This window comes from Stegostoma tigrinum, chromosome 6, assembly GCF_030684315.1.
Source record: "Stegostoma tigrinum isolate sSteTig4 chromosome 6, sSteTig4.hap1, whole genome shotgun sequence".
Lineage (NCBI taxonomy): Eukaryota > Metazoa > Chordata > Chondrichthyes > Orectolobiformes > Stegostomatidae > Stegostoma > Stegostoma tigrinum.
In genome coordinates this window covers 1759115-1775495 of record NC_081359.1, presented here as the reverse complement: position 1 = coordinate 1775495, position 16381 = coordinate 1759115, and the positions used below count along the sequence as shown (strand labels likewise).

The following is a 16381-nucleotide window of genomic DNA, read 5'->3' as shown; positions in this document are numbered from 1 at the left end:
AATATGTATCTTTTACGTTGAAGGTACGCTACAGAGGTGGATGATGTAGTGCCAATGCTGTGGGATCAGTAATTGCTGTGTCTCTAGGGATATAAGTTCAAATCCCACTGTGGTGGGTGGTAAAATGTGAATTCAGTTAAAATATTGGAATAAAAAATTGTCCAATGGTCACCATACGGTTATACAGCACGAATGTGGTGAAAATCCTTCAGACAAGGAAATCTGCCATCCTTACATGGTCAGGCTGATATGTGACTCCAGACCCAATGCAACCTTGTCTACTCTTGATAACCATTGGAAATGGCCTATCAAGTCACTTAATTCAAAGGCAGCCAGGAATAGACACCCACATCTAGGAAGAGGGGGAAAAGATGGTGCGATATTGCATTTAAAAATCTAAGACAAGTGTATAGTAATAGTGTATAGTAATAATAAACCTTGTGTAAAGATTGACAAAAAGCTTGCTGCTGGAATTATTTTGTTGTGACAGTTTTATATATAAGAAAACAGACCCCACTCACAAACAAATATTTTAATGTGAAGATAGAAACAAAATACTTATAAAAACTGTGCCATTTCCTCATTTCCCACCGAAGTAAGTCATCAATTAAAGTCATGGTGATGTCCTGAACATTGTGACTTTGGAGTTATTGGTTGGTTCATCGACTTGACTGGTTTTGGTGCAAACATTCTTCTCCCTTTTAGGTGACATTTTCAGTGCTGTCTAGCCTCCATCGAAGCGCTGTTGTTCTGCTCTGAACTTTTATGGTCCGGTCTGCCATAGTGGGTACTCCTGTTTCCGATTTTGCTCCGTAGTGGTATGTAGATGGGGTCCATTTCAACGTTTGTTTATTACATTGGTGTTTGAAAATCAGGCCTCCGGGACTTCCCACACTTGTCTTTATATTGCTTGTCCTATAATCATAAAGAGAAATTGCTGGAGAAATCAGCAGTTCTGGTAACATCTGAAGAGAGAGAAAGCATAGTTGATATTTCAGGTGCGGTGACCATTCTTCAGAACATCCCTACTTGTATGCATGGTGACCATCATGATTGACATAATTGGTAATACCCTCTAGGTCCACCAATGCAATAATGGTATTAGACAAAAGATTTCCTGAGAAACTACATAAGGGTGGCCATATGCATACAGTCTGTCACAGTGGTTCCACAGTAATTTACTTTTCATCAGCAGATGGCCAAAGAGCTGACAAAATGTAGGCGAGCCAGGGTGGCTCATTATCTGTGGATAACTTGTTGCTGACTTTCGGAGATGAAAAATAGACAGTGTGAGGGGCTACTCAAAGAAATGATGGAATTCCTCCAAATGATGAGTTTTAAGGTAAAGCCCAAGAAGGTTCAGATAAGATAGAAGATTGAAGTTCTGTGCTTAATTCTTTGACTGTATTATAGATTAAGCAAAGTGTGATTAATAAATAAATTCAGCCTGTGATGTTTGTGGATCTGACAGGCTGACAGAAACTCAGAGAGCATTATGCTGTCAGGGTAACTCCCTAATTCAAACAAGGAGTGCAATGGGAATAGGACAAGGAGTCTCAAGGTAATTGTGCAGCTAAAAAAAATTTGCATACAGGGCTGGACTTAGAAGCTGTGGACCCTCTCAGGGATTTACATCTAATAGTGACAGCAAATGGACATCACCTTGGAAAGCCAGGCATCCATCACATGGCCTACACCACCGAGATACTGTCTGAGATAGCAAAATACTGATTCCTCTGTGAATGGCTCTCACTTATTACTTTCAGTATGGGGAAACATTTAGTGGTGTTCACCAGCACTCTCCTTATCCATTATACATAGACTCTTCACCCATTATTAGTCCAAGGGAATGGTTTCTACTATGCAAATTGTTAAGTGGCTGTTCTAACTGGAAAGGATGGAAGGATGAACATGAAAAGATTAAGTAGGTCAGGGAGTTGATTTGAGGCTGAAGGGACAGGGAGGGCGAGGCCTGAAGGATCTAACAGCCTTTAATACATCTAAGCTGAACTGCTGGGGCTTCTAACCAGCCCACCTTAGCACTTTCTTATTAGCTGCCTATACTCTGCTCCTGCGGTCAGTGAACTTATCTTCATTCTACACCTACATGAACCCTTCCATGTCAGAGTGGAAATCACAGGAGTTAGGTATTTCCACTGAGATGGTCTGGATGGCTAGGAAATATCTGGGTTTGAGTTCTTCATCTCAATAGTGAAAATCCAGCCCAAAATACATCTTCATTGCCTCTACCAATTCCCCATTTTCCATAATAATTTCTTTAATCGGTCCTTCTAAAGGACTAATGTTTACTTACTTGCTTGTCTTTTATAGGTGCATGGTGTGTGTATAGAATGAGTTGCCAGAGGAAGTGGTGGAGGCTGATACAATTACAACATTTAGAAGGGATCTGGATTTGTACATGAATAGGAAGGGGATAGAGAGATATGGGACAAATGCAGGCAAATGGGACTAGATTACTTTAGGATATCTGGTCGGCCTGGGTGAGTTGTGCCAAAATGTCTATTTCCACGCTGCACATCCCTATAACCCTAGAGACTTGTAAAGGTTCTTATGATCCATTTTTATGCTCCTGGCTAATTTATTCTCATATGCTGTATCTTTTATTTAATTTTTTTTAAAATTAACTTTTTGGTGACTCTTTGTTGGTTTCTAAAAAACACTAAATGATCAGACTTACTTGTATTCTTTGCAACATTATAAACCTTTGTTCAGTTTAATGGTTTTTATACCATACACTTGACCTGCTCAATCATGGGGGCAGTGGTCATGAACCTAATAATAAGGTCTGGTGTTATCAATGTAATATGTTTGGAACTGGAATTCAAAAACACTATTATAAAACTGGTCAAGAAATCACAAAAAATACTTTTGCTTTGTAGGTTTTAAATGCACTGTTTTAAAAAAAGCTGGCTATTAATTAGTTACTATAACAAAAAAGTTCCATTGTAAATAATGCCTGAAGCAAAATTGTTTTAAAAAGTTACACAGAATTGCAATTTATTACAAGCATATATAAATTACATTTCAAATAGATTTTTATTAACTCAGAAACTCTAAATCACAGAATTGTTATAAAATCACAGAATTGTTAAGGTGAAAGAGGAGGCCATTCAGTCCATCTTGTCTGCACCAGACATGTTAAAAAAAATGTGCAAAGGTCTTCAACTGTGTTGAAAGTTTTTAGATGAAAAGAATAGCGTTATATCCAAAATAGTTTAACGAGTAGTGAAAAGGTAAGTTACACTAAATGTATATTTTGTAAGATTCAGATTTTCCAGATATAGTTTATAAATTATCTCAGAAGAAAACTCTTGTGATAAAACAGTCATTAACAAACTTTGCTATTTAGCCAAATGAACAATTTAAGCAACTGTACTTTGCAGAATTTTTAAAGCTGCCTACATTTCTTTCCACTTTCAACTCCACTTGAAAACAAAGATGAACAAAGAGAAGTCCCAAATATTGAAACAAATACTCCTTCATTTTACTTCTTATAACACAGAATGTTTTCACCATAGAACATTTTCAACTAAATAATCCACTTGTAATAATGTTCTAACAAAGGCACTTTAAATGTTAGTTATAAAATAATCCTCCTCCAAAGCAATGGTATAGCACATGTACGTGACGTTTTAGGGGATCCACTATCAGATAGGCAAAGGTCTGTTTGTGCTTGTTTGTTGAAGGGTAGCAAATGCCATAATCATCCTAGTAAAATGACAGACATGAACGTTAGTATCCCTGTTTGTCACATTTTCACATCTTTGCAAATATAAGGAACGAAGCAACACAATTTTGGAAGGCATTAATAATTATGAAATACTTCGGCAAATAATTATGTCAATATTCAAGTAAATAATAGAATCATTACCAACTTCAAAATTGCTTTTATTTTAGGATAAAACAAAGCAAAAATCCCCAATGCCTGAGTGAGTAAAGATATTGCCTGGTTTAGCACAATAACGTAAGATAGGGTGTCTATTGACTAGTTGATTACAGTTAAGTTAGTACTTAAGTAAATAGTGTTGGCATGAGTAGACCGGGGATGCAAAAAAAAGCAACTTAGCTTGGATTGTTTCTAAATAGAGATCACTGTATGAAAGTGCAAGCATGCAAATGTGAGGGAAAAGCATGGCTATAATGGGCAAGTTCTGACTACAGAAGTGCTGCAAGAATCATGGGCGGGGCCTTAGTTACTTACAATCTATATTAATAGCCTAAATAAAGTGATAGAGGGTAGTGTATCTATATTTTAGGACAATACAAAGCTGGGTGGGAATGCAAAAGGTCAGGAAGAAATATGGAGGTCGCAAAGGGATGTAGACATGTTGAGTGAGTGGAAAACTGGCAGATGGAGCATGATGTGGGGAAATACAAGACTATTTAATATGGTCAGGAGAATAGAAAATGTTTATTTAAAAAGGCATAACACTTGTAAATGTTGCTTTTCATTTAAATCTGAGTGTACTCATTCATCAAACGTAGGAAGTTGGTTTACAGCTACAACTAGTAATTAATGGTAAATGGCAGAATTGATCCTTATTGCAAGGGAAATTAAATTTTATAATTAAAGAAGGAATACTTGCCTTAAATACAGCATGGCAAAAGCTCATTAGATTTATTGCTCAGATGGGGTGCTTGTCCTATGATGACAGGCTAAATAAATTGGGTCTATAACCTCTGGAGTTCAAAAGACATTACTGTTCATTATCTATATCAATGATTTGGATGAGAAAGTACGAGGCATGAATAGTAAGTTTGCGGATGACACTAAAATAGGCGGTATTGTGGACAGCGAGAAAGGTCATCAGAAATTGCAGCAGGATACTGATCAGCTGGGGGAGTGGGCCAAGAAATAGCAAATGGAGTTTAATATAGATAAGTGTGAGATGTTGCACATTGGAAAGTCAAATCAAAGTAGGAGTTTCATGGTGAATGGTAGAGCCTTAAGGAGTGTAGAGGAACAGAAGGACCTTGGAGTTCATGTGTGCAATTATCTGAAATGGGAGTCACTGGTAGGCAGGGCAGTGAGAAAGGTTTTTGGCACACTGGTCTTCACCAGTCAGGGCATTAGTATAGAGGTTGGGAAGTTCTGTTGCAGTTGTACAGGAAGTTGGTGAGGCCGCACTTGGAGTATTGTGTTCAGCTTAGGTCGCGTTGCTACAGGAAATGTTATTAAACTAGAAAGAGTGCAGAAGAAATTTACAAGGATCTTGCCAGAACTCAAGGGTCTGAGTCATAGGGAGAGGTTGGACAAGCTAGGACATTTTTCTTTAGCGCAGAGGAGACTGAGGAAGATCTTATAAAAGTGTATAATATCATGACAGGCATGGGTAGGGTAGGGTTGGGGAATCGAAGACTAGAGGGCATCAGTTTATGGTAAGAAGGAAAAGAATACGTGGGAAGCTGAGGGGCAACTTTTTTACACACAGGGTAGTACGCATATGGAATAAGCTGCCAATGGAAGTGGTTGAGGCGGGTACATTCACAACTTTTAAAAGGCATTTGGACAAATGCATGGATAGGAAAGGTTTAGAAGGATATGGGCCAAGTGCAGGGAAATGGGGTTGGCATGGATGGACATTTTGGTCAGTATGGACCAGTTTGGGCCAAACAGCCTGTCTCTGTACTGTAAGACTCTATGACTCTATAAATGAAGCACACCAGAGTTTGAAAGGACTTGGCAGATTGATCCAGGGACGCAGTTTTCCCTGACGTGGATATCTTGAACACAGGGTGTGTAATTTCAGTGGTTGTGGGTGCTCTGCCATGATTATATTTAAGGCTAAGATAAATGTGATTTTGGTCCCTTAGGGACCCAAGGGATCAGTGAAGCAGGAATGAGAACAGAATACAGTAAAGAACATTCATGATCATACTGAATGGCAGTGCACAGTCTATGGACAGAATGGTCTATACCCACTCCTATTTCTTATGTTCGGATCAGATATTATTTTACAATTATTGTCAAAGATTTGACTTGGTAAGAAGTGAAAATACTGGATGGAAACAATAATGAAAAACTAACATCACTGAATTACATTCTTCAGTCTGTTATTTTAACTGAAGGGGGTCGGTTAGCTCAGTTGGCCAGATGGCTGATTCGCAATGCACAGTGATGTCAACCGCGTGGCTTTAATTCCTGCCCCTGCTGAGGTTACCATGAAGGACTCTCCTTCTCAACCTATCCCCTCGCCTGAGACAATGGCAACCCTCACGCTGAACCACCTAATAAAAACTGAAAGAACTGCAGATATTGTAAAACAGGAACAGAGACAGAAGTTGTTGGAAAAAGCTCAGCAGGTTTAGCACCTTCTGTGAAAATAAAATCAGAGTTAATATTTCCGGTCTGGTGACCCTTCCTCAGAACTCAACAAATTCAGGTTAAACCACCAGTTATGTCTCTCTGATGAGAGAACGCCAATGGTCTGAGAAGATGATGGTAACTTTAGCCCAGGTGTTGATAATGTTATTATAAATGGTAATGCTCCCATTATGTGATGGACTGAAATTGCATATGTGCAAATAATATTGGCAAATTTAATGTCTACGTTCTGTCTTTGTAAATTAGTATGTCAGCTACAAACTTAAAGGAAATCAAAAGCAAAAATTGTATTGGAACTGATACTTACACGAGCTGTTACCTTTAAAACTGTGGAGATGATGCGTATATCTTTTGTATCCGGATCTTTCTGTACACTATAGGAAAACAAATTTTGGTTCAGTATTTTATCATGTTCTACCAGACAGCAATGTGCTTCAGTTCAATGACAAATTTGTTTCTGAAACGCTGGTATCACAGCCTTTTTAACTGAGGCTATTTATCAGCAAAATCCTTCCACTTCTCTGGATGAATCTACTAAACCATCTTCTTATTTTTCTGAGATAGTTGCAACTGCAGATGCTGGAGAATCTGAGATATTTACTTTTTCTGTTATTTTTCTAATTGGTTTTGTTTCCTATTGTATTTTGAATTTGTGTAACAGTAGCCAGCGTCACAGCTGCCTAAACAGCTGATTGGATAACACTAGAGACCGTCTGCGGTGGGTCAGCTGAAGCAAATGCATACAGAAAAGAATTTAAAACACAGGCCAGAAAGTAACTATAAAAAGAAAATGAGAAATCAGTTAAATGTGCAAGGCATGAAATGAGCTTGGAGAAGAACACAAAAATCACATGAGTAAGTGATAAGGAATTGGGGGAGCTCAAAACCTATCAGACTTCCAAGATAACAAAGTGTGGAGCTGGATGAACACAGCAGGCCAAGCAGCATCTTAGGAGCACAAAAAGCTGATATTTTGGGCCCAGACCCTTCATCAGAAACGTCAGCTTTTGTGCTCCTAAGATGCTGCTTGGCCTGCTGTGTTCATCCAGCTCCACACTTTGTTATCCTGGATTCTCCAGAATCTGCAGTTCCCATTATCTCTGACCTATTAGACTTCTGTCTTTCCTTTGTTCTGATGAAACATGATGATCCTGAAACATTAGCTCTGTTTCTCCCCACAGACACTGCCTTTTATATGCAGTAGTTCCAGTATTTTCTGTTTTTACTTCAGATTTGCAGCTTCTGCAGCATTTTGCTTTTGTTTTAGAAATAACCATTCGGGTAAAGAGTAAGAATGGATTCAAGGGGTAACAAGGTACATGGGAATTTTCCTGTGTCTTTAAAGGTAGTTGCAATGAGGTTATCTTTCTCAGTAATAGGACGAAGAGAACAACCTCTCCAATGGGGCAAGTGATTGAAGAGTAGCAACAGAATCACCAGATTCCCTCCAGGCTGGAGCCAGTGAATCATAATGATCCAGGAAGTTGTGACGGATGAGCAACATAAACCCATCAGGTGCCAGGTTCCATTCTTTTACAGGTCTGGCAGCATCTGTGAGAGAAATCAGAGTTAACGTTTCAGGTCCAGAAACCCTTCGTCAGTTCTGGACCAAAACCTTAACTCAGATTTTTCTCCATAGATGATGCCAGACTTGCTCAGCTTTTCCAGCAATTTGTTTTCGTTTCAGATTTTTGCATCCATAGTTTTTTTGACTCCCCGTTCTTGTTCTTTTGCAGTATTCTCCTGTCTTGTATATACCTTGCAGCTCCACTCATTCCTTTGTGTCCAAATCCTTGACGTCCCCATCACTCATTCCATTGTTCACAGTCAGTCTTTGTAAACGGTGTCCCGCTCTCTCCACACTCTTTAGGAGTTCTCTTTGTCTGTGCTTTCTCTCTTTTTAGGGCAACCCACAACTAGCTTGTAAAAGTGACTAATGTGGTGGGGGTGGGGTAGGGGTGGGGGAGCAGAAGAGAGTTGTAGGTCATGGTCCTCCAATAGTATGAACTTTATTGGACAATGGAAATATGTACTCACCTCTTCTACTGAAAGGAACACTTGCATGTGTACAGCCTTTTTCACCACATTGAGATAAGTAAAGTGCTTCACAATTAAATTAAAGTACTTTTTAAATGTAGTTACTGTCATAATGTAGGGGATTCAACAGCCAATATGTGCTCAGAAAACTCCCACAAGCAGTAATGTGATAATGACCAGATAATCTGTATTTTATGACGTTGACTGAGGGTTAACTATTGACCAGGATACCTGGTATAACTCAAAAACTGAAGAACTGCAGATGCTGTAAATCAGGAACAAAAGCAGAAATTGCTGGAAAAGCTCAGCAGGTTTGGCAGCGTTGGTAGACAGAAATCAGAGTTAATGTTTTTACCTGATATCTCTCCTATTCATAAACAGCTAAAAGACAAACTGTGGAAGCTTTTCAGCTGGCACTGTTCGGGACTAACCTGTAAGAAACCAAACTTAGAGACAGAACATTAACTGATACGGCATGTGAAGATTGGTTGGACCATGGCTGGCATAGAGATGCAGCAGGAACAGTTAGCTGTCAATCTTAATTAGCTGAAAAGAATACTCAGAGCAGACAGGTAGGCTACTCTCACTGGGATAGCAAGGATTGTCAATCTTCATGACGTTTTTATCAACAAAAACAGATACTTTTCACTTACACAGAAGTGTTTTATATGTTTATCTTTATAATGGTACCACAGGATCTTTTACATCTACTGAAGCAGGCTGCTGGGGCCTTTGTGTAATATCTCATCAAAAACACAGCACCTCTAACAGCGTAGCACTTCCTTATGACTGCATTGGAGTGTTAGCCTTCAGTTTTGGCTTAAGAGTGGAACCTGAATCCAGGACCTTATGATTGACAGCTGGGAATAGCTGATGGCTAAGCCAAGGTGCAACTTGTGGTTGTGGGGTTAGTTGAAGTATTGGAGAGGTAGTGGTGTAGTCATAGTGGGATTTGGTGGGGGAGGGGAGGGTCAGTTTGAATGATTGGGCAGCCAGTCTTGTAGTTACCCAGAAATTAGAATCAAAATTTCTTGTCTAACATTTCCGGAGTAACTATTCAATTATGTATCACAGAACTCTGCAATCTTTGACGCTAGCTCAGAGGATTGAGGAGGATCAGGGAGCATGGTAATTGCCTGTCAGAAGTTTAAACATCCTGGGCAATTAGCACAAAGGTCAGAACATAGGTTTTTCCACATCCTGAGATATATCTTGGATTTTGTGTTCAATATCCAAAAATCCAGAGACTAGAAAAATCAGGACTAAAGCCCCAGTCACTTCCAAATAAGGTAGCAGGAATTGCAGATGCTGGAGTCAGAGATAACAAGGTGTGGAGCTGGAGGAACACAGCAGGCCAGGCAGCATCAGAGGAGCAGGAAAGTTGCTGTTTCAGGTCAGGACCCTTCTTCAGCAGAAGGGACTGTACCCGAAATGTCAGCTTTCCTGCTCCTCTGATGCTGCCTGACCTGCTGTGTTCCTCCAGCTCCACACTGTGTTGTAATCACTTCCATGATGTTTTGTTGCAAAAATTCTGTCACACTGAGAGAGTGGAATAAAAATACCAGCCACATTGAATGCAGCTCATTAGAATTTGCCTGGAATATTAATGATCATTAGTGCTTGTGTTAGTCTCTGCTTCAAGCTTGTTGGTCTTAATTGTCAATCTTCCCACCATTTGGGTAACGTTTTCATATACTGCCAAAAACAGATGGAAAATCCGGCCATTAAAAATATTTTACAGCATTCCCTGTAACATGAAAATGTTCTACAATATGAAAAAGTCTTGACGCCCAAGAGTTATGCTGTAATGGGCTACTTAATGTTACTTTCCCTCGGAATTCAAAGCTTCAATTCATGTTTATGGCTCTATAAAAAAAAACTATACATCAGTCCCAATGAATCACTGTAATTTTCTCATTGCTGAAGAAGGAAAGGGCTATACAGATACGCAATATGCTGTTCAATCTGTGCCAGCTAGGAAAGAGCTATCCAGCCTAATCTCACTTTCAAAGGCTTGATCTGTTGTTTTGTTGAGTCAAATGTATATCAAACACTTTTTAGATAAGCCTTGACCACCCTATCAATGTGCTTTTGACCCACACCACACTCCGGGTGAAAAGATTTCACCTCAACTTCCCTCTAATTCTATAGAAAATTCATTTTAAATTCATTCTATGCCTCTTGAAGTAATGACCTCACTGTTTAAAGGAAAGAGGTAGTCCCAGACATTTGAGACCTGTCATGATTTTATGTGCATCATTTAATTTCCCCTCAGCCTCTTCTGTTCCAAACAAAAGAATGTCAGCCTATCCAATCCTTCCTCGCAGCTGAAGCAATGGTCCAGTCCAAGCAATAGTTTTGTGAAATTCCTTTGTACCCTCTCTGAAGTAATCACATTCTTCTTGATTGGTGAGGGGATTGATGGTTACAGGAAGAAGGCAGGAGAATGGCAATGAGAAATATATCAGCCAGGATGAAATGGCCTAATTTTATTCCTGTGTCTTATGTTCTGTTGTAATGCGGTGGTCAGAACTGTGTGTAGTACTCCAGTTGTGGTCTCATGAGCATAACCACCCTGCTCTTATATTCTATGCCTTAGCTTATAAATATCAGAAACCTTTTCAGGAAGACATTAATGCAACAATTAAAAACAAAAGCTACAGTTACCTTTGTTCCTACTTAGATTTTAAATTGAACAATGCATGAACACTATTAGGCCAGGGATAAAATAAATCTTAAATCAACGGTTGAATTTCCCTTCTAAAGCAGTGACACCAGGACGAAGCTCTGTGTCTAATGCCAACAAACTTTACCAGTGATGGCACGTATAGCTTTGCAATTTGTTACGATATTCACATACTGTTTTCAAGCTTGATTGTGTAACTGCCAAATTCAACTTATTTCTTCATTGATTATTTTTATCATCACATGTACCAAAATACAGTGAAAAGCTTTGTTTATGAGCGGTACAGGCCAATCACAGCAAGCAAAGGATGTATACATCAAAAAGACCTAGAAGCACACAGGTTATATTGCAGGTTACATTATTTGAGGTTAGAGTCCATTCAACAATCTGATAATGGCCGGAAAGAAGCTGTTCCTGAACCTGCTCATGTGTGTGTTTTCAGGCTTCTGTATCTGTTGAACAGATTCCAAATTGTATTCATATTAAACAAGGTGCAGTATCTGGCATAATTAATGTGTTTAATTCGAATGTAACTGCCAGTTTATATCAAAGCTTCAAACAATGGCATTATGGTCGGAGGCTGGTGTATAACGTTTAATTCAGAGTAGTGGGATGAGGGATTCTGAGGTGTATAGAGAGGTGATGACTGAGTGGCATTATCTCTGGACTATGAATCCAGAAACCCAGGTTAATGGTTCAGGGAGCCAGTCATGGCGTAGGGTGGAATTTGAATTCAATAAAAACAATTCTGGAATTAAAAGTCTAGTCATGATGAATCTATTGCCGATTGTGAGGAAAAACCTATCCTGCTCACTGATGTCCTTTAGGAAGGAAACTGCCATCCTTACCTGTTCTGGTTGACATGTGACTCCAGACCAACAGCAATGTGATTGAACTTTCCATTCAAAGTCTGGAAACATTCAGCTGAATGTAATGATATTGAGCAAATGGGATGTGATTCATAGGATTTTGGCAACAATACTGTGGATTGGTGCTCTAGAATTAGCTGCACCCCCAGGCTAACTGTTCCAGTACAGATACAATACTGATATCAACCCAACAATGTGGAAAATTGCCTAGATATGTCCTATCCATAATAAAGCAGGTCAGCTCCAACCCAGACCACCTTCTATCAATCAGCAAAGTCACAGAAGAGATCATTGGCAGTGCCTCCAAGTGGTACTTGCTCTGCAAAAAGCTGCTCACTGACATTTAGCCTGAATTCTGCTATAGCCACTCAGTTCCTAGTCTCATCACAGCCTTGGTCAAAGCATGAACTAATGAACTGAAATGTGGAGATGCAATGAAGGTGACTTCCTTTGACATTAAGGATGCATTTAACTATGTCATCAAGAAGCCTTATAAGACTAGAGTAGATTGTGTTACAACTCACTGGGGAAGCACATCTAGTCCCAAAATACCATCACAAAAGTTAACGTTTTTAAAAGAAATACACAAATTTACCCAATTTTCAGACTCACTGATAGAAAGCACAGACAGGTTCCCGTACTTCACTGTTTACTACAGGGAATTAACTCTAGCTACTAGTAAGCAATTAAACTCTATGATGTGAGCTGTACAAATTGAAACTATAAACCCATTATAAACTTCACCTTACACACACACACACACACACACACACACACACACACACACACAGATACACAAACATGAACAAGGAAAAGAAAACACATGGGCTGAGGGAAAACTGGGAAAGCAGTTCCGTAGACTTTAGTCACATGATGTATTGCATTGGTTCTTGCCAATCTGAAGGTTTCTCCTCTACCTTCTTTTTCCAATTGTTTCCACTGATTTGCAAGAGGCACAGGGAGGCTGGTTCACTTGTGAATGGTCTTTGACTTATCCAATTTGAAGTCACAACTTACAGCATCAGCTGAAGGAACAATCAGTTGGTTTTCTCAGGTTTAAAGTGACTTCCTGCAGAGAACTGAGGGAGGTTTTGGCCTCTGCAGACCTGCTCGTTCTCTTCTGGATTGCTTACCTTCTCTGTGTCTTGTCCGCAGCCCAAGATTTTCAGCTACCTAAGAAACAGTCTCAATTTTTGCAAGGCAAAAGACCTTTGTCAGAGGGCCAAGAAAAGTCTCTCCCCTTCCCCCACTGCATCCCAAAACCAGCCCAGCCTGTCTCTGCCTCCCTAACCTGTTCTTCCTCTCACCCATCCCTTCCTCCCACCTCAAGCCGCACCTCCATTTCCTACCTACTAACCTCATCCCACCTCCTTGACCTGACCATCTTCCCTGGACTGACCTATCCCCTCCCTACCTCCCCACCTATACTCTCCTCTCCACCTATCTTCTTTTCTCTCCATCTTCGGTCCGCCTCCCCCTCTCTCCCTATTTATTCCAGAACCCTCTCCCCATCCCCCTCTCTGATGAAGGGTCTAGGCCCGAAACGTCAGCTTTTGTGCTCCTGAGATGCTGCTTGGCCTGCGGTGTTCATCCAGCTTCACACTTTATTATCTAAGACAATGTTTTGTCAACTTTCAAGTCAAGTCAAGTCAACTTTCCTGCTCCTCTGATCATAGCCTGGCCTGCTGTGTTCACTCCACACGGTGTTCCCTCTGATCCCAGCATGTGCAGTTATCTCTAAAAGACTTTGTCATTGATAACTGATCTCTAGTTCACAAAACAATCAATCAGTTTCACTTGTAAATGATCCTCAGCTCCAGGTTGGCTGCACATTGTTGGAACCAACAGCTACACAAACTGGATTCACAATTGGTATTCAGTTCTTTACTTTCAAATCATGCAGCCATCCTTGTCAATCTCTGGTTTTTAAACAGACCCTTTTCATAGACAAGCCCACAGTTTTAAATTACAGGAGGCTGTGACTCCTACTCCAAAACCACACCCATAGTCAAGATCACAGAGCATTCAGGATGAAAGGAGGTGATTAGCATGGGGTGGGGGAGGTGAGGAAATTTATTGAGTTGGGGGTGGCATAAAAAAGGATAATAAGCAAGTGGAGATGGTGACTGCCAGCAGCTACATGCTGGTCCATGTCCAGTTCTCCTACAAGGCGACAGCCTTCGTTAGCGGAATAGTCCTAGTCCCTTTCCAACCCAATGCAAAATGCAACAGGCCCACCTGCTGTTGTCTTAATGTCAGTGGTGGTGAGCCAAGACCCTTCACTGGACCTAAATTTGCTGCTTAAGGGCATCAATGGAGTAGGAAAGTCAGTCATGGTCTTTGTGGCCAGAACTTTGTTCTGGTGGTGTTGGGAAGGCTGCTGCGTTTGGCACTGCCACTGCCCTTCCTGGCTAAATGCCCTTCTTGCCTGCAAGCTTTCCACCTCTGAGGGCAGAAGATTGTGTCCAATGATTGAGGAAATAAAACTGTAATATACAATTACAACTTTAAAACCAAATACATATGCTTTAAAATGCTGAAAAGTTAATCTTGAAATTTCACAGGTTAAAAAAACTTTAAATTAACTCAAGAAAAAGGTGAATGAAATTCCTCAAAACAATTTCAAAGATATGATTCAGATACAAATCTGCCCTGATTTTAACCATCTGGCACTGTGCTTGAGCACTTAATGGATGTTATTGAAATTCTCAATTACTTTCATTGAGGTATTACCTTAGCTATTTTAAACAGGATACTGTCTAAGCCAAAATAGTTGTTAGAAAATTTAAAGAAAATATATGTTAATTGCTTGCACTGTAATATTCCACATTTACTCCCAGACGTATGAGATAGACTGACACAAAGCAAAATGCTTATGTTATTGTTTAAATAGGGAGATTTTTAAAGCATAACACACTGTGCTACATGCTGTCCATCTGCTTATACAGCAAAGCCCTACAGTTAATGAGCACATATTTAAGCTATAGAACGAATATATTTCACACACTCTTCACGTCTGGCAGAAACTAACCTGACTTAGCTTGGGGGAGTTTCTGTGGGAAACCGGGAAGATCAGTTTTTCCCACATGATATTGAGTTTGGGCTTTGTTTCCCCTTGGGCGGAGAGCACTTGAAAGTTTTAGCTGCAGGTAAATTGTTAATGCGAGCATAAGAGAGAAAAGGTGAGGAACTGATCTTCACTACTGAGCTGGGTGTGTCCAATTGCAAACCCCAGGCAGGGGTGTGAAGGGGTGGGGCAGCTTGATAGACCAGAGGAAGTTTCCCAAAGCTGTTCTTGCCTCCTTTATGTTACCATGTTTTTTGTGCTTGCGATATCTGGTTAGACAAGATTAAAATTGCAAACTAGGCAAAATAAGAAAGTTTGATCAGAGATAACAGGAACTGCAGATGCTGGAGAATCCAAGATACTAAAATGTGGAGCTGGATGAACACAGCAGGCCCAGCAGCATCTCAGGAGCACAAAAGCTGATGTTTCGGGCCTAGACCCTTCATCAGAGAGGGGGATGGGGTGAGGGCTCTGGAATAAATAGGGAGAGAGGGGGAGGCAGACCGAAGATGAACAGAGGAGAAGATAGGTGGAGAGGAGGGGAAGATGGTTAGGTCAGTCCGGGGAGGACGGACTAGTCGTGGAGGCGGGATGAGGCCGGTAGGTAGGAAATGGAGGTGCGGCTTGAGGTGGGAGGAGGGGATTTTCAGGCTCCTTAATATTCAAATAGCTGACTGGCTTCTCACCTCATGTCACATCTCAGTTAAACCTAAAACAGGGCTGATCGGAGGTGGTTTGAAATTTTTAGCATTTTAATATCTCACCTGATTCAACTGACCTTAAATCTCAGGCAGGATCACAACTTGCATTTGTATACAATCTTTGGTGAAATTCCTCAGGTGAGTTTCTCATTAGTGAAGACCAGACATTGAAAGAATATGGAGTAAACAGTTAGGGTACGTAACCGAAGGCAAAATCAGAAAAGTAATTTTACAATCAGTTTTTGAAGGAAGATAGAACAAGACAAAGGAGAATGGTTTAGATCAAAGTGAAACAGTGCAGGTCGGAATGTAAGATAACAAAATGTGGGGCTGGATAAACACAGCAGGCCAAACAGCATCTTAGGAGCACAAAAGCTGATGTTTCGGGCCGAGACCCTTCATCAGAAAAGGGGAATGGGGAGAGGATTCTGAAATAAATAGGCAGAGAGGGGGAAGTGGATTGAAGGTGGATAGAGGAGAAGACAGGTGCAGAGGAGAGTATGCGTGGGAAGGTAGGGTGGGGATAGGTCAGTCCGGGGAGGACGGACAGGTCAAGGGGGTGGGACGAGTTTAGTAGGTAGGAAATGGAGGTGCGGCTTGAGGTGGGAGGAAGGGATGGATGAGAGGAAGAAGAGGTTAGGCAGGCGGGGATGAGCTGGGCTGGTTTGGGATGCA

General features: G+C 40.5%; 1 protein-coding gene across 4 annotated transcripts in view; it reads right to left on the bottom strand.

Moving 5' to 3' along the window:
- Positions 1-517: 517 nt before the first annotated feature.
- The window catches only part of cfap300 (cilia and flagella associated protein 300), a 32049-nt gene continuing 16185 nt past the window's right edge, over positions 518-16381 (bottom strand). For 2 of the 4 annotated variants that reach the window (XM_048533056.1, XM_048533054.1), the window contains exons 6-7: positions 6654-6720; positions 518-915 (exon numbers count right to left, since the gene is read on the bottom strand). In XM_048533056.1, the coding sequence (XP_048389013.1) occupies positions 914-915; positions 6654-6720 (69 nt within the window). In that variant the 3' untranslated portion in view covers positions 518-913. Of the gene's footprint in view, positions 916-2988; positions 3730-6653; positions 6721-16381 lie in introns of those variants that run through there. The other 2 variants (XM_048533053.2, XM_048533055.2) reach the window with 2 other exon arrangements.